General features: G+C 44.6%; 3 protein-coding genes across 3 annotated transcripts in view; 1 reads left to right on the top strand and 2 right to left on the bottom strand.

The window, feature by feature from the left end:
* The window catches only part of LOC145363664 (uncharacterized), a 106206-nt gene that overhangs the window by 48865 nt on the left and 38988 nt on the right, over positions 1 to 18353 (bottom strand). The window lies entirely within an intron of this gene.
* Positions 348 to 12666, bottom strand: LOC145363630 (uncharacterized). Its single transcript, XM_080218822.1, has 3 exons — positions 12457 to 12666; positions 11389 to 12390; positions 348 to 1713 (listed from the first exon to the last, which is right to left on the bottom strand). The coding sequence occupies exons 1-3, from the start codon at positions 12540 to 12542 to the stop codon at positions 1278 to 1280; spliced, it is 1524 nt and encodes a 507-aa protein (XP_080074948.1). The 5' UTR covers positions 12543 to 12666; the 3' UTR covers positions 348 to 1277.
* On the top strand, positions 4757 to 7689 carry LOC145363647 (uncharacterized). Its single transcript, XM_080218846.1, has 2 exons — positions 4757 to 4804; positions 5096 to 7689. The coding sequence occupies exon 2, from the start codon at positions 5425 to 5427 to the stop codon at positions 6649 to 6651; it is 1227 nt and encodes a 408-aa protein (XP_080074972.1). The 5' UTR covers positions 4757 to 4804; positions 5096 to 5424; the 3' UTR covers positions 6652 to 7689.

Raw genomic sequence — 18353 nt, 5'->3', positions numbered from 1 at the left:
TTAACATCAGCAGTGAGGAAAAACCAATAATGTGAGACACAACCAATGACACTTGGAAAAGTATGGATTATAATTTTTAGTACTTTCTGTTTTTAAATACAGAAAACTTCCCTGGATCTCAAGGCTGGGAGAGACATTCTGAAACTTATAGGGAGTTGGGATTTGTCCATAAGAAACAACACTTTTCACTGTATGCTAATACATGTGACAATAATAAATCAAATATTAAAAAATGAGTGTAACTGAAAGTCTGAAATAATCTAGAGTTAGAAAGGAGAAAAGAACAGGACATCAATTAATGTCTTATCCTGGAGAAATCAAGGATTTAACACACTGTGTGTTTGAAACAAAGCTGATTTATTTAACAGACATCAGAGATTATTAACATCAGAAGAAATAAACATTATTTGTCTGATTGAGAGGAGATTGATCGAGGTATTCAAGATCCTGAGGAGTTGGGCAGGTGAAATAGTGAGAAAATATTCCCACCAAGAGAACATCAAGAATTAGAGGGCACAAACTGCATTAATGGGGAAAACAGAGTCAAAGTGACGTGAGGAAAATTATTTTCACCTCGTGGGTGGCTGGCCTCTTTTAAGGTCAAACCAAATAAACTCAAGTTAAATTAGGACAAAGTAAAAGGGGCAGCTCCCCAGAAGGAGGGGGACCAGCCCGAACAAAATCAAAGTACAAAGCAAATTTGAAAACATCAAGTTAAAATGTGATTATTAGGGTCGATAATGCACCCCAGCTCCTGCGGTGCCCAAAGGGCACGGAAGGCATCAACTGTGCCTGTGGACACTGCATGCTCCCTCTCCAGGGACACCTGGCCGCAAACGTAGCCGTGGTAGAGGGTGGTTGGAGTCTGGAATAAACTTCCTGTGAGGGCGGTGAAGGCAGGTTTGATCAAGGTACTCACAGGAGAATTGGACTGTTATCTGGAAAGAAAGAATGTGCAAGGTTACAGGGGTTATGGCAGGGCAGTGGGATTAGGCTCTTTCAGTGAGCCAGCACAGACTTGATGGGCTGAATGGCCTCTTTTTGTACTGTAAAGAATGTGATGAGAATTCCTGAATGATGGGGAAAGATCACAGGCAGCAGTTCTTAAAGGGAAACTGCAACCCCAAGAACACAAGCAGCTCTAGATTGAGAATATTAACCAACAGCCCACCTACAGGGATTATTCGGCAGAAACAAACCTCAAATTTCAGAATGAATGTGGCTCATGTCTGGATGTGATTAGCAGCAGCAGCTACAGCAGAATCCATGCCCTGCACTCACTCATGAAGTCGCTGGTGTGTCACCAGGTGGGAGGAGGTGGTGAATCCCTTCCCACACTCTGAGCAGGTGAATGGTCTCTCCCCAGTGTGAAGTCGCTGATGTGCTTTGAGGCTGGATGAATGTCTGAAGCTCTTTCCACAGTCAGTGCAGCTGAACGGCCTCTCCTCAGTGTGAACTCTCTGGTGTGTCACAAGGTTGGATGAATTAATGAATCGCTTCCCGCACACAGAGCAGGTGAACGGCCTCTCCCCGGTGTGAACTCTCTGGTGTAATTGTAGGTTGTACATCTGGACGAATCTCTTCCCACACACAGAGCAAGTGTATGGTCTCTCTCCAGTGTGAACTCGCTGGTGTAATATTAGGCAAGATGATTGAGTAAATTCCTTCCAACACACGGGGCAGGTGAAGGGTCTCTCCCCGGTGTGGGTGCGTCGATGAGTTTCCAGTTTGGATGGGCAAGTGAATGCTTTCCCACAGTCCCCACATATCCACGGTTTCTCTACGGTGTCAGTATCATCATGTCTCTCCATATCAGGCGGTTAGTTGAAGCCTCGTCCACACAAATACATGCACAGATTCACTGTTGTGAATGGTGTGATATTTTTTCAGGCTGTATAACTGGTTAAAGCTCTTTCCACAATCAGTTCACTGGAAAACTCACTCAGATGTGTGTATCTTCGTGCTTTTCCGGTCACACTGATGTTTGAAATATTTTCCCGGAGTTCACATTCAAAGGCTGATAGTGTTCAGGTGCTGGTGAATTGAGCGACTGTTCAATCTTGGTGTGGAACTTGATTCCATTTTGCTGACTGTAAATCTTCCCCTTCAAATATCCTGCAAAAGGAGTTTACAAAACTACTGTCAGTCCAGGATAGAAATTCTGATCAGACAAGTCTAATTTCTAAGGAACAACTTTTCTGCTGTTCCCCAAAACATTAAATCTATGCCCCACATATTCTCCCTCCTCCCTGAGCTGAATGTGGCATGGGGCACAGTGATTAGCACTGCTGCCTCACAGTACCAGGGACCTGAGATTGATTCTCAGCTTGGGTCACTGTCTGTGTGGAATTTGCAAGTTCTCCCCATGTCTGCATGGATTTCCTCCGGATGCTCCAATTTTCTCCCACAGTCCAAAACATGTATGGGTTAACTGAATTGGCTATGCTGAATTACTCCTTAGTGTTGGGGGCTAGCTAGGGTAAATGCACGGGGTAATGGGAATAGGGCCTGGGTGGGATTGTGTCAGTGCACACACGATGGGCCCAATGGCCTCCTTTTGCACTGTAGGATTCTATCAGAGCCAAATGAAATGTGTATTTTTCATGCATCCTTACAACTAATTTGTAAAAATCACTCCGAAGCCAGTTCCTACCTATCTCTGGAATCACCTCCAGCACTGCTCTGATTCTGGCTTCCTACACATTCCCTATTTTAATCACTCCACCATTCGTGACTAGATCTTCAGTGCAGAAGGGTAACTTCTCAGAGAATTCTTACAGTGCAGAAGGAAACCATTTGGCTCATCAAGACTGCACTGACTCTCTGAATATTTTATCCCTGATCTATACCTGTAACCCACGTTTTTACACCACAAATCCCCCTTACCTGCACATCTTTGTACACGAAGGGGCAATATAGGATAGCCAATTCCCCTAAGCGTCACATCTTTTTATGGTGGGAGGAAACCAGAGCATCCAGTGGAAACCCACACAGTCACAGGGATAACATGCCAACTTCGCACAGTGACCCAAAGCTGGAATCGAACATGAGTCCCTGGAGCTGTGAGGCAGCAGTGTTAACCACACTGATATTATTGGTATTTTATAAATGGAAGTTGTTGTTGGCTATAACCCTAAATTCCAGTTTTACAACACAGAGTTTGTTATGAAATCAATCTCTGATTTTTTTTGTCCTCAATGGGTTATTCATTTGGTTTCACCCTCACTGAGTACGGTGGATGCGCATGCGTTGTTCCAATTTACCTCAACAAATATGGCGGAGGCGCATGCGCTTTGCAGTACGTGACTCCCTATAAAGATGGCGGATGTTAACTCGGGCCTGAAGCCTTCGGAAGGCCCGAGGAACTTGTTTCGCAAATTGAGTCCGACATCGGGTGTTGATAAAGCCTCACCACCCACCTGCCAACTCCATTTATGTTTCTGGTTTTATTTCGGGCTCTGGATCCGCACTCGGTCTTTGTAAAAATCTCCATTTAAAACCCGCTCGCTCGAGCTCTTCACCGTCTGCTTCAGGCACCGCGCATGCTCCAGCTCCCAAACCAGGATGGGGCCTTTCCGAAGTCCAGCCGCCGGCTCCAGGATCCTCCTGAAATGTTCACTCCACATCCACCGGGTTTCATCTGAGTGTTGGTCCTCCAGTCCCGCCCCTCATTCACTCCGATTGGTTGGAGGACCAGCTGCTCCCGTTCAATCCTCCAGCTCCGCCCCTCGTTCACTCCGATTGGTTGGAGGACCAGTCCCTTTCCCACTCGGTCCTCCAGCCCCGTCCCCTCTTCCTATTGGTCCGGAGTCACCGTCAATCAGTGCCCAGGCATTGTCATGTGGAGCATGCGCAGTGTCATTGCTGTCCTTGGTGCTTGTTTGTCCCGGAGAAGCGGAGTCAGCGTTAGGCGGTGGCTGGGAGGGTCTGGAAACACTTTGTGGATCCGCAAACCCTTCAGAATCATTGTCAGCTCCCTGGTTTGCAACTGCGGGGCTTCTCCCTCCCTCCCTCCCGGGAACAGACCCAGGTTAACGGCCCCATCCTGGCTCAGTCACTGGAGGATGGTTCACATCAGAGGATGGGGGAGGGGACAATAAATAAGAGGTTACACTTTGGCCTCAAATCAATGAGGACTCTGATCTCTGGGAAGGAAGGAAACCCTGGGAGGTGGGCGGGGAGGATTCACAAATACCCGCTGGAGGCCCCAACACCTCCAATAAGACCCATTGGTTTTATTGTCAGTCTGCAGACAGGAGCTGGAGAACTGAACCCATGATGCGGATCTGCCGGCGTTGGACTGGGGTAAACACAGTAAAAAGTCTGACAACACCAGGTTTTAGTCCAACCGATTTATTTGACAGTAAACTCACAAGCTTTCGAGGGGACTGCCTCTTCGTCAGGTGAATGGAGAGTTCTGGCCTCGGACAGAGCATATAAAGCACAGACAGTTTAGAGATTACTGATTAGAATGCGAATCTTTACACCTAACCTGCTGTACAAGTCTTAAAGTGGCCGACAATGTGAGTGGAAGGAGCACTGATCGCAGGTTAAAGAGATGTGTATTGTCTCCAGACAGCACACTTAAACCTCACTCACTGTGCTGTCTGGAGACAATACACATTTTAACCTGTGATCAGTGCTCCTTCCACTCACATTGTCGGCCACTTTAAGACTTGAACAGCAGGTTAGGTGTAAAGATTCACATTCTAATCAGTAATCTCTAAACTGTCTGCTTTATATGCGCTGTCCGAGGCCAGAACTCTCCATTCACCTGACGAAGAGGCAGCCCCCTCGAAAGCTTGTGAGTTTACTATCAAATAAATTGGTTGGACTAAAACCTGGTGTTGTCAGACTTTTTACTGAACTGAACCCAGACAGAGGAGAGTGAGGGAGAAAACTAGGAATGGAGGAAAGAAATGGTGAGACGTTGAGATGGGTTTGGATTTCAGCCCAAGTAGGAGGGAGAGTGTGTGGGATGGAGATTGACAGATTTGGGACACGAGAGAAAAAAACGTGTTATAGAGAAACTGAAATTGTCTGTTCAGAATTTCTATCCTGGATTGAAAATAATGGTTTTTGTAATTTTTTACAGGGTATTATGAAGCAAGATTTAAAGATTTGAACCTTAAACCAAACTTCACAACAAGATTTATTTCAGCGATTTGATTCATCAGAAGCTGAATATCATCAGCCTTTGTCTACAGAAGGAGAAATGTTTGTTCTGTCTGCGGGAAAAGCTTTCAAACATTAGTGTGACTGAAAAATCACTGAGACACACACACCTGAGGGTTTCTGACGTACTGAAAGTGGAAAGAGTTTTAAACAGTCTGGAAAAAAACCCACACCATTCTCAGTGACCCGACACAAGTTCTGTATAAACAAAGCTTCAATTCATTATCCGACCTGGAGGATACCCACACCATGGAGAAACCATTGAAATGTGGAGACTGTGGGAAGGGATTCAATTACCCATCCGAATTGGATATTCATCGCCGCATTCACACTGGAGAGAGGCCATTCACCTGCTCTGAGTGCGGGAAAGGATTTGCTTACTCATCCAGCCTCTATACACACCGGCGAGTTCACACTGGCGAGAGGCCATTCACCTGCCTCGAATGTGGGAAGGGATGTCATGCTTTATCAAGCCTCCTAATTCACCGACAGGTTCACTCCGATCAGAGACCGTTTCAGTGTCCTGATTGTGAAAAAAGCTTTAAAAGCACAAAGGACCTGCTGAGACACCAGCGCACTCACATGGTGGTGAGACCGTTCACCTGCTCAGTGTGTGGGAAGGGATTCACTCAGTCATTGCATCTTCAGACACACCAACTTGTTCACACTGATCAGAGACCATTTCAGTGTTCTGACTGTGAGAAGAGATTTAAAAGTAAAAATGATTTACAAGCCCATCAGCGCACTCACACTGGGGAGAAGCCATTCACCTGCTCCGTGTGTGAGAGGAGATTCGGACGTTTATCCCAGCTGCAAACACACCAGCGAGTTCACTCTGATAAGAGACCATTTCAGTGTTCTGACTGTGAGAAGAGCTTTAAAAGTAAACCGGATTTGGTGACACACCAGCGAGTTCACACTGGGGAGAAACCGTTCACCTGCTCGGTGTGTGGGATGGGATTCACCCATTCATCCCACCGTCTGAGACACCAGCGAGTTCACACCGGGGAGAAACCATTCATTTGCTGTGTGTGTGGGAAGGGATTCACTGATTCAGCCCACCTTCTGATACACGAGCGAATTCACACTGGGGAGAAACCCTTCACTTGCTCCACGTGTGGGAAGGGATTCACTCAGCCACCCCAGCTCATTGCACATCAACTGGTCCACACTGATCAGAGACCTTTTAAATGTTCAGAGTGTGAGAAAAGTTTTAAAAGCACCAAGGACCTGCTGAGACATCAGCAAATTCACACTGGAGAGAGATCGTTCACCTGCTCCATGTGTGGGAAAAGGTTCACTCAGTCATCCCACTTGCTGAGACACCAGCAGGTTCACACAGGAGAGAGATCGTTCACCTGCTCCGTATGTGGGAAGAGATTTGCTCGGTCAGCCAATCTGCTGAGACACCAGCGAGTTCACAAGTCACTGCAGGGGTTGGATTCTGCTGTTGCTGCGAACTCCATGCAGAACTGAATCATGTTCATTTATTTATTTATCTATTAGTTAAATAATCCCAAGCAGGATTGAATCATGTTCATTCTGTTATTAAGGAGCTGGGGGGGACACAGAGATAATCTCCGTACAGTCAGGCAGAGCCAACATCGTTTTGTGCAAGGAAAATCATGTTTGACTAATTTATTGGTGTTCTTTGAAGAAATAACAAGCCATGTGGATAAAGTGGAACCTGTGGATGTGATGTATTTAGATTTCCAGAAGGCATTTGACAAGGTGCCACATCAAAGTTTACCACACAAACGTCTAGTAGGTAGGGATATGATCAGTGCAACTTGTGGGCTGAAGGGCCTGTTTATGCTGTAATGTTTCTATGTTTCTAAAATAAGAATTCATAGCATAAGGCATGACATATTAGCATCCCATCCATATTGATCCTTTATATTCGTATGGATAAAAGATTGATTAGCTAATAGGAAACAGGAGGCGAGAGAGAAACAAGTCATTTTTGGATGGCAAGGTGTAGCCTGTGAGATGCCACGGGGATCAGTGCTGGGGCCTCAACTATTGACAAGCTGTTTTCATGATGTGGATGCCAGGCTCAAAATTTATTTACAAAGGTAGGTAGAAAAGTGAGATGTGAATGACCATAACAAGCCTGAAAAGCGACATGGAAACGTTAAGTGAGTGGGCAAAATGTTGGCAGCTGGAACGAGATTTCTGGATGATGTGAACTTGTCCACTTTGACAGGAAGGATGGAAAAGCAATAGATTATTTAAACAGAGGGAGATTGCAGACCTTTGAGGTACAGAGGGATCTGGGTGTCTTGGTACTGTAATCAGGAAAAGTTAGTACGCAGATACAGCAAATAATTAGAAAGGAAATGAATTGTTGTTTATTGCAGGAATGTTTTGCTGCATTTGTTCAGGGTATTGGTGAGACTGTGTCTAGAGTACTGTGTACAGTTTTGGTCTTACTGGGGTTAAGAAAAATGAGAGAGGATCTGATTGAAACATGTAAAATTCTGAGGGGATTTGACAGAGTGGATTATTTAGAACAGGAGGTTATTTATCCGCCTCGAGCCTGTTCTCTCACTCACTGAGGTCAGGGCTGATCTGTGACCAAACTCCATTTACCCAGATACTGTTTTAATCCTCACTTCCCCAGTCTGTTACAATGAGATTTTAAAATAACTTTCATCTCCATCAGACCGTTAATGTAGGAGAGTGTCCCAAAGTGAATCTCAGAAACATCAACTGACACTGAGTGAAAGAAGGGCATGTCAGGAGCGCTGACTAAAGACTTGATGCAGTGTAAAGGGTTAATATTAAATGTGTAAATATTCTCCACAGTGATGCAAGATCAGATGATAAGAGTATGCTCAGAGATGGTTCTATGTGAAGCCTCGTGCTGAGCTTTGTAATCGTACATTGTTGGAAGAATGTGCAATAAAAGGTTATGTTTACCAACAGCCTTGCCTCCAGCAGTCTCTGTAGATCCTGACCAATTTCCTTCTTCACTTGATCTAAACCTGTCATAATGATGTTCACCTCTATCAGATCTCCCTGATTAGTCAGTGTAGACGGGTTGTGGTGTAATCCTGTGTGTGGAGTCTCTCATGGTGGTAACATGGGACATCGAGGGTGATAGAAGAACCCAGACCGAGGATATCTGAAGAACTGCACTGAACTGCATTTTGGACTCAGTGCAAAGTATGCTGGTCAATGTGGTCAGGTCACAGCCCTGCTGGAATTAGCAATGTCTGCAAAATGAATTAAATTGTGCAGGAGAACTGGCCACAAACTGTGCAAAAGATGTGTTTGTTTGAGCTAATAAAGATGTCTGCAACAGCTTGGGGATTGATAACTGTGTCAGAGATAACAGTGGAGTCAGGCTGGCTCTAATCCTTCAAGCGTAACAGTGTAATACGCCCAGGATATAAGAACAAGGGAGAAGGCAATGCTGTCATTGAAAACCAATTCAATGGACTAAAAACAGGTATTACCTCATTTTTTATTCAGTTGCAGAGGTCAAAGCCCAGAGTCTGTCCTGAAGAATAAAAGATGGGCATCATTGGTTAGGTCAGCATTTATTACACATTCCTAATGGGCCTTGAGAAGGTGGTGGTGAGCTGCCTTCTAGAACCACAGCATTCCATGTGATATAGATACACCCACAGTGCTGTTTGGGAGGGAGTTCCAGGATTTTGACTCAGTGACAGTGAAGGAACAGCAATATATTTTGAAGTCAAGATGGTGAGTGTTATGATCCCAGTTGATGTCATAACTGGATAGGATGATTCCAGGGTGGAACCGTGGCTCAAAAGACTGCAACTTTTACTTTTTTTTTAGAAAACATAGAGGAACAGAATCACAGGACTGTCAATTAGCTTTTAACAATAAAACATTGAACACGAAGAGTTTGATGATAACAAAATACTCCTTGACTCACACTTGCCTTCACAAATGTACACAGATTTCAAGGATAACACAGACTTAAAATTTCTTATGCTATAATGTTCTTAGTAAACACACAGTTCCTTTAAACCCACAGGTTGGCTGTGATCAGACAACCCCCACTCTGAAACCAAGTCGCGATGCAACTCAATCAATATTCTGTGGATTTCTCAAATTTCCCCCCAGATAATTGTCATGAGTGTTTCCAAACGCCGTTCTCAAAAAGACACATGTCAACATCTCCTTCCAAACCAATTTTCTCTCTGTTGCTTTCAACAAAGATCCACTTCCAGGTTTTCCAATTATCCTTTCAAACAAGGCTTTCTCTCCACTCTTTAGCAAGAAGCTGCTTCCAGGTTTTCAACTCTCAGAATTCCTTTGCCTTGAATTGCAACATGCATCCAAAATTCTGCATAAACTCAGGTTTATCAGTCCCTAACAGAATACAATTGCTTCAACATCTGGATTTAAGGACATTAAACCTTCCCACTGTTTCAGATGTGTGACTTGTCTGTCGCCAACCTCATCAGTTCTTTTTTTCCCAGGTCTGAGTTTAACTTCCATGAATAGTATCCCATTCCAAAGACAATGCTGTTCCTTTTTTACTTCAATATTCCTGGAGCCTCTTTTCCATTCCCGGGTTTCTCAAACCAACTGTCCTTTCACACACATTACTCTATTGTGTGGCTTGCCTGCTTTTTGCAGACTGAGGGGTGCTCACCCTCTCATTTCCACATCCCAACTGCTATAAATTCAACTAAAACTACATTCAAAACACATTCTCACCCTAAAGGTGCCCCTGGTTGCCATGCAACAATGCATTATTTCTCCAACTTCATGTTTATTTTTCACGCCATAAACTCTCTCAGTACAACAGGAACACAATTTGAATTGAAACCTATCCCTCACACATGCAAACACCTTTGTTCAACAGGAATCCAACCAAAACTCTACTCCTCCTACACTAAATCAAACATAATTAAATTTATACTTTATTTCTAGTATTTAACAATACAAAAATAGATGACTTAAAACTACCTCCTGACATGAGTGACTTAGAGACGAACTTCCAGGTGGTGACATTCTCATGTATCTGCTGCCCTTGTCCTTCTAGGTACTAATGTTCCTGGGTCTGTAAGATGCTGCCCAAGGAGATTTGGTGAGTTCCCGCAGTGCATTTTGTAGATGGTACACACTGTTGCTATTGCCCATCAGTGGTAGAAGGAGTGAATATTTGTGGTGAGTGTGTTGATCAAGTGGGGCTGCTTTGCCCTGGATGGTTTTGAGCTTTTTGAGTGCTGTTGGAAGCCACGCTCATTCAGGCAAGTGGAGAGTATTCCATCACATTCCTGACTTGTGTCTTGCAGATGGTGGACGGGCTTTGGGTGGGGGAGTCAGGAGGTGAGTTATTCTCCGCAGGACCGCTACAGTATCTATGAGTTTCTGGTCAATGGTAAACCCACCACCCCAGGATATTGATAATGGAATGGAGTTTCAGTGATGGTAATGCCCTTGAATGTCAAGGGATGATGGTTAAATTCTATCCATTTGGAGATATTTATTGCCTTGGACTTACGTGGCATGAATGTTACTTGTCACTTGTCAGCCCAAGCCTGGATATTGTTGTATTTGGACATGGACTGCTTCAGTATCTGAGGAGTCACAAATGGTTCTGAACATTGTGTATTCACTGGTGGACATCCCCACTTCTGACCTTATAACAGAGGGAAGATCATTGATGAAGCAGCTGAAGATGGTTGGGCCTAGGATACTATCCTGAGAGATCCCTGCTGAGATGTCCTGGAGCTGAGATGACTGACCTTCCACAACAACAACCATCTTCCTAATTGCCAGGTATAAGTCCAACCAGCAGAGAGTTTGCTCCTTGATATCCATTGATTCCAGTTTTGCCAGGGCTCCATGATATGGGTGGCACAATGGTTAGACCAGTTGGCTCAAAGCCCCAAGGACCCAGGTTCGATTCCAGCCTTGGGTGGCTATGTCGGGTTGGCACCTGGTTCATCAGCTTTTTTTTGTGGGTCATTTCAGTGGAAATGTGCTCTCGCAGACTCAAAGAACATCAGCCCACTGGAAACAAAGCTGTGAGACCGGCCAGTCCAGCAGAAAGAAACCCTCCAACCCTCCCACTACACCAACTGACAGAATGAACATTGTTCAGTCCTGGATGTGATTAACAGCAGCAATAACAGCAGAATCCAACTCCTGTAATCACTTGTGAACTCGGTGTCTCAGCAGGTGGGATGACTGAGTGAATCCCTTTGTGAATCCTTGTGAACTCGTTGATGTGTCTGCAAGTGGGATGACTGAATGAATCCCTTTCCACACTCAGAGCAGATAAACGGCCTCTCCCCAGTGTGAACTTGCTGGTGACTCTGCAGATAAGATGAAAGAGCGAATCCTTTCCCACACTCAGAGCAGGTGAATGGTCTCTCCCTGGTGTGAACACGTTGGTGTGCCTGCAGGTTAGCTGAACGAGTGAATCCCTTCCCACACTCAGAGCAGGTGAACGGCCTCTCCCCGGTGTGAACTTGCTGGTGATTCTGCAGGTCGGATAACTGAATGAATCCCCTGTTACACTCGGAGCAGGTGAATGGCCTCTCCCTGGTGTGAACCTCCTGGTGTGACACTAGGTGGGATGATTGAATAAAACGCCTCCCACACTCGTGGCAGACGAATGGCCTCTCCCTGCTGTGAACTCCCTGGTGTGACATTAGGTGTGATGATTGGATAAAACGTTTCCCACATTCGGGGCAACTGAATGGTCTCTCCCTCGTGTGGGTTCCTTTGTGAGTCACTAGGTGTGATAACTGAATAAAACGCTTCCCACACTCAGAGCAGGGGAAAAGCCTCTCCCTCCTGTGAACTCCCTGGTGAGTCACTAGGTGTGATAATTGAATAAAACATTTCCCACACTCGGAGCAGTTGAAAGGCCTCTCCTGAGTGTGGGCTCGCTGGTGTATCTGCAGGTGGGATGACTGAGTGAAACCCTTTCCACAGTCGGAGCAGGTGAACGGTCGCTCCCCAGTGTGGATTTGTTGGTGATTCACAAGGTCAGATGAATGATTGAATTGCTTCCCACACTCAGAGCAGCTGAACGGTTTCTCCCCAGTGTGAACTTGCTGGTGGGTCAGCAGGTGGGACAAGTGAGTGAATCCCTTCCCACACTCAGAGCAGATGTACGGCCTCTCCCTACTGTGAACTGCTTGGTGATTCCACAGGTCGGCTGCCTGGAGAAAACCCTTCCCACACTCAGAGCAGATGAAGGACCTCTCCCCAGTCTGGCTACATTGATGAATCTTCAGGGCAGATGGGGAGAATTCTCCTTCCCCACATTTGGAGCAGGAGAACAGTTTCTCCCCATGTTGATGAGTTTGCAGTGCAGACGGGGTACGGAATTCTTTCCCACAATCCTCACCTTTCCCCAGTTTCTCCATGGTGTGGGTGTCCTTGTGTCTTTCCAGGTTTAACAATCAGTTAAATCCTCATTCACACAGAGCATGTGTGCTGTCTGTCCCCACTGTAAATAATGTGATATTTTTGTAGTCTGTGTAACTGGGCTTTTCACAGTCAGTGATTCTTGGTGCTTTTCCAGTCACACTGATGTGACAGAGAAAACAGACAAATATTTCTCCTTCTAGATTCAAAGTCTGATGTTATTCAGGTTCTGATAATTTAAGCGACTCCGTTAAGCCTGAACATGTTTTGAGATTGTTGGCAGCCAATCTTCCCCTTATAACTTCCTGTAAAATGAGTTTACAAAAGTCATCACTGTCAGACAGAAATTCAGAGCAGATAATTCTAGTTTCTGTGGAACGTTTTTTTCCTCTCTCATCCTTCTGAATCTGTACATCTCCAACTCACACACAATCCCTGTATCCTCACTCTGCTGTACATATAATACACCCTCCCGGTTCTCCTGATGGTATTGATTCATGCTGATCAACAAATCCATGCTCACTGCTTCTTTTCCAGCACTGAGATATCTTCATGCAGGCTGCTAGTCTAAATATGGAAACATACTCAGTGTAGTAAAACATTTGTAACATAGGGCACTGGTTTAATAATTAGAAGTACAGTAAACGATGAGATACAACATTATTTTGACAGCGAATGTCCTTGAATATCAATTTTTTGTCTAAGAGGGTGCTGCATTTCGATATATTCAATATTTTAAAATGAAATTAGACGGGCAGTCAAAATAGACTGGTGGGGAACAGGAATATAGAGGGAATGAGGAGCATATCAGCCATGATAGAATGGCGGAGCAGATGCAATGGGCCAAATGGCCGAATTACGTTCCGATATCTTATGAACTTAACAGCGAATGGGACTGACTGGATGCTCTACAGAGAGTCAGCATGAACTTGAGCTGCTGAATGGACTCCTTGTGTGCTACAATAATCTGATGACTGAAAATGAACTACTTAGTTACAGTATTAACAAAACTAAAAAAAATAAAAAAATGAACTTTATTACTGGACCATGCACAATAGATCTAATTTGTACCGTATACAAAACCGCACACGTTCTGTCCTATATTAATTTACTGCACCTTAAATTTCAACTATTTCCCAGGGAAACCATCTTTTTAAATTTTGAACATTAGGAAAGAGACCATCCTCTTAACCAGACAAATCGTGTCAAGTTGAAGGAGCAAAGGATGGCAATGTGTTTAAGAGAGAGAGAGACCTGGGCCAACTTTTCCAGAGTCTGCACCCTCCTTGGATTCACTTCCTTTCCCTTCAGTCGCTGCAAGTTACAATTTAACCCCAGAATGAGAAAAAAAAGGAAAGGATAAGAAAAGAAAGTGTTTGACTCACAGATGTTGAAGACAGGAGGAGGTTTCTGTCTGTCTGAAACGCAGTCTGCATTGTCACAAAGCCCGCACTCTGATTGGCTGGAGGACCAGTATCCTTCCGGTCCTCCAATTCCTCCCATTGGTCAATACTTCTCACGCCGACAGCTGTGCAGCGGAAGTGACTGGAAGATACTTTGACCCCGGGTCGCTTTTGGGTATTGGCCAATGGGAAACGCTATCCTCCGCACATGAGCAGCACTTCTCCGGGTTAATCATGCGCAGTCCCACTCAGCGAATAGAGCGATTTCCTCAGCGCGGGGGATTGTGGGAGCTGCGGCCGCCATTACTCAGCCGGATCCCATTCGACTGGGATGGAAGGGAAGGAAAGGAGACGCAGTAACCCCATCCAGACATAATGTACATTTCGGTGGTCACTGGAATTGATAGAGACGCCGCTTTAGCAAAACAGTTAAATTCAGGTGTAAAAATTTAGACACCTGGGTGACATACTGGGGAGTGGAATAATTTAGTGTGAAACTGAACCCCGGAGTCAGCAGCTTCCTTGGGGAGAACTGGGGAAAAATAAGGAGGATGGTAAAAAAATTAGGCTTACAATTGATAGGGAGGAAGCAGATGTTTATAGTTTGAAATTTGATTTGATTTGATTCATTATTGTCACATGTATTAGTACACAGTAAGAAGGATTGTTTCTTGTACGTTTTACTGACAAAGAGAAGGAAAATGGAAGATGCAGAATGCAATATTACAGTCATAAGAACATAAGAACATAAGAAATAGGAGCAGGAGTAGGCCATCTAGCCCTTCGAGCCTGCTCCGCCATTCAATAAGATCATGGCTGATCTGTCGTGGCTCAGTTCCACTTTCCCGCCCTCTCCCCATAACCCTTAATCCCCTCTCTTATCAAGAACCCATCAACCCGCTTCTTAAAAATATTTAGCGAGGCAGCCTCCACCACTTCAACGGGCAGAGAATTCCAGAGATTCACCACCCTTTGAGTGAAGAAGTTCCTCCTCAACTCCGTTCTAAACCGCCTCCCCTTTATCTTGAGGCTGTGCCCCCTAGTCCTACTGTCTTTTTTGAGCGGGAAGAGTCTCTCCACCTCTATCCTATCCATCCCATTCATCATCTTATACGTCTCAATGAGATCTCCCCTCATTCTTCTAAACTCTAACGAGTACAAGCCTAGTTTATTCAGCCTCTCCTCATAGCTCAATCCCCTCAACTCCGGTATCAGCCTAGTAAACCTCCTCTGCACTCCCTCCAGGGCCAAAATATCCTTGCGCAGGTGCGGCGCCCAAAACTGCACACAGTACTCCAGCTGCGGCCTCACCAATGCCCTATACAGCTGCAGCAAGACCTCCCTACTTTTATATTCAATCCCCCTCGCTATGAAGGCCAGCATCCCATTCGCCTTCCTGACCACCTGCTGCACCTGCAAGCTGGGTTTTTGCGACTCATGCACAAGGACCCCGAGGTCCCTCTGCACCGTCGCCTGCTGCAGTTTTTCGCCACGTAAGTAATAGTCCTTCCTACCATAGCTAGGATAGCTAGGATATAGAGAAAGGTCAAATTAATATGAGGTAGCTCCATTCAAGAGTTTGATGGCAGCAGGGAATAAGCTGTTCTTGAGTTGGTTGGTACATGTCCTCAAACCTTTGTATCTTTTTCCCAATGGAAGAAGGTGGAAGAAAGAATATCTGGGTGCGTGGGGTCCTTGGTTATGCTGGCTACTTTTCTGAGACAGTGGGAAATGTCAGAGTCAATGAATAGGAGGCTGGTTTTTATGATGGATTGGGCTTCATTCATGATCCTTTGTAATTTCTTGTGGTCCTGGACAGAGCAGGAACAATATCAAAGTTGTGATATAACCGGAAAGAACGATTTCCACAAAGAGAGGAGAATGTTATGTGACAATCAGAATATCAGTTTCAAATTTCTATTCTGTGCTTATATTCGTTGCTTTGATACATGTTTTTATTTACAAGGGAAACAATGGAAGGATTTTCAATCAGAAATATCTTGATTCATTTGGACACAACTATCATCAGCGATCAAATGTCAGAGGAACACTGATACCCTGTTCAAAAAGATTTCAAAAATCAGTGCGAATGGAAAAGCTGCATGATGGACATTCCCAAGAGAGAGATTTCCAGGGAAACAGCCATAAGAATATATGAACAAATGAACTAGGAGCAGGCTACTCAGTTCCCCCAGCCTGCTCCACAATTCAATAAGATCATGGCTGATCTAATTTTAGCCTGAATCCCACAGTTCTGGCCGCCCCTTAATAACCTTTCAGTTCCTCATTAATCAAGAATCTTTTTGGCTGTGCCTTTAAAATATTCAAGGACAATGCTTTCACTTTCTTTTGAGGAAGAGTTCCAGAGGCTCACAACCTTCTAAGATAAAACATTTCTAATCTCTGTCATAGATGAGCAATCTCTTATTTGTAAATATTTCCTCCACTCCTGTCAGTTCTAGATTCTCCATTAAAAGAAAACATTCTCTCCACATCCGCTTTGTCAAGCCCCTCAGGTTTTGATCAAATCACCTCATACTCTACTAAACTGGTTAATGAACCGGGCCAAGTGTTAGATTTGTTTGTGGGACAGCACTTTGGAGATAGTGACCACAATTTGGTGTCTTTCATTATTGCAGTGGAGATAGGGTCACACGGCAGGGCAAGGTTTATAATTGGGGCAGGGGTAATTATGATGTGATTAAGCAAGAATTAGGGAGCATAAGATTGGAACAGAAACTGACAGGTAAGGGCACAAATGAAAAGTGGAGCTTTTTCAAGGAACAAATACTGTGTGTCCTTGATAGATATGTCCCTGTCAGGCAGGGAGGAAATGGCCGAGTGAAGGAGACATGGTTCACAAACGTGGTTGAATGTCTTGTCAAGAGGAAAAAGGAAGCATATGTAAGGATGAGGAAACAAGATTGGGGCTAAAGGAATATGGGGGGGAAGGCAATATTGGATATTAAATTTGATGATCAGCCAAAATCAAAATGAATGGCGGAGCAGGCTCAAAGGGCAAAATGGACTTCTGCTTCTGTTTTCGATGTTTCTATGTCTATGTTTCTGTGTCTATGTTTCTGTGCACTGTAGAGGGTGTCAGGGCGTTGACTCTAACTGAACACACAACAATGAGAACAATTTGAGTTGAAGCTTCAGTTTGAGGTGATGTTGCTTTTCTCTTCAAAGGGCATTTCAGCAGCCGACCGTTCCACTGTGTCCTCTTCACTCCACTCTGACATGTTAGTGAGAATCATTGTTTCATCATCAGCAACATCCTCGTCAGTGTGTCCATTAGAACATCTTGGTACCAGAATTGAAATGATGGATTTAAACTGGGAAGGAATTATTGATTTAGACATGAATAATGAGCAAGAACTGTAATTGCAGTCTGAGAAATCCTTATCAGAGACAGAAATACCTGCTCAGAAATTGGTCTGCCACCAACTATCACGTGTGTTTTCAGATTTCAATCAATGGCATTGCAATGAGTGAATACAATATTTACCTGTTTCCTTCTCCAAACTGGCATTGTTGAATTTTCTGCTGTTCAAAGCAGTTATGCACAATGTATTACAGCAAACCTTTTAGAATTTGGAATAATACATATCTCTGTTAATTAATTGATAATTGGAGGCACAGTGGTCAGTACTGCTGTCTCAGGTTCAGTTACTGCCTTGGGTGACTGCCTGTGTGAAGTTTTCACATTCTCCTCATGTCTGCCTGGGTTTCCTCCGGGTGCTCTGGTTTCCACCCACACACTAAACATCTGCCAATTAGGTTGACTAGCCATGCCAAATTGCCCCTCACTGTCAGGGGGATTAGCAGGGTAAATTCACCAAAGATCCTTAGACAGCATCTTCCAAACCACTTCCATCTAGAAGGACAAGGACAGCAGATACATGGGAGCATCACCACCTGCAAATTCCCCTCCAAGCCACTCACCACCCTGACTTGGAAATATATTGGTATTCCTTCATGGTCGCTGGGTCAAAATCTTGGAATTCCTTCCCGTATAGCATTGTGGGTCAACCCACAACACGTGGTCTGCAGCAATTCAGGAACGCAGCTCACCATCACCTTCTCAAGGGCAACTAGCAATGAGCTCCCTGACCTCAGCCTCAAAAACTTCAAGCAAAATCAGAAATGTTGTAGTTTAGGATGCAGTATTTTGACACTGTGTGGATATTGGCAACTCATTCAGTCCACAACAGAATTTAATGGGTTTATAAATGCAGACTAACACAGATAATCACCATCTGGAACATGTCTAATAGTATTCATAGAATCATAGGATCCCTACAGTGTAGGAGGAGGCCATTTGGTCCATCGAGTCTGTAGTGACCACAATCCCATCAAAGCCCTATTCCCGCAATCCTACACACTTACCCTGCTAATCCCCCGAAC

This window comes from Carcharhinus amblyrhynchos, unplaced genomic scaffold, assembly GCF_965287045.1.
Source record: "Carcharhinus amblyrhynchos unplaced genomic scaffold, sCarAmb.v2.hapA scaffold_39, whole genome shotgun sequence".
Classification (NCBI taxonomy): domain Eukaryota; kingdom Metazoa; phylum Chordata; class Chondrichthyes; order Carcharhiniformes; family Carcharhinidae; genus Carcharhinus; species Carcharhinus amblyrhynchos.
The sequence above is the reverse complement of the archived record's forward strand: the minus strand, read 5'-3'. Positions and strand labels throughout refer to the sequence as shown.

Coding starts and splice junctions, on each gene's coding strand:
- LOC145363647 (XM_080218846.1), top strand. CDS start 5,425: ATGGAGAAACCATTGAAATGTGGAGACTGTGGGAAGGGATTCAATTAC.
- LOC145363630 (XM_080218822.1), bottom strand. CDS start 12,542: ATGGAGAAACTGGGGAAAGGTGAGGATTGTGGGAAAGAATTCCGTACC. Junction 12,391..12,456: donor CATCAACATGGGGAGAAACT/GTTCTCCTGCTC, acceptor TCATCAATGTAG/CCAGACTGGGGAGAGGTCCT. Junction 1,714..11,388: donor TCCCACTTGCAGACACATCA/ACGAGTTCACAA, acceptor GGAAACTCATCG/ACGCACCCACACCGGGGAGA.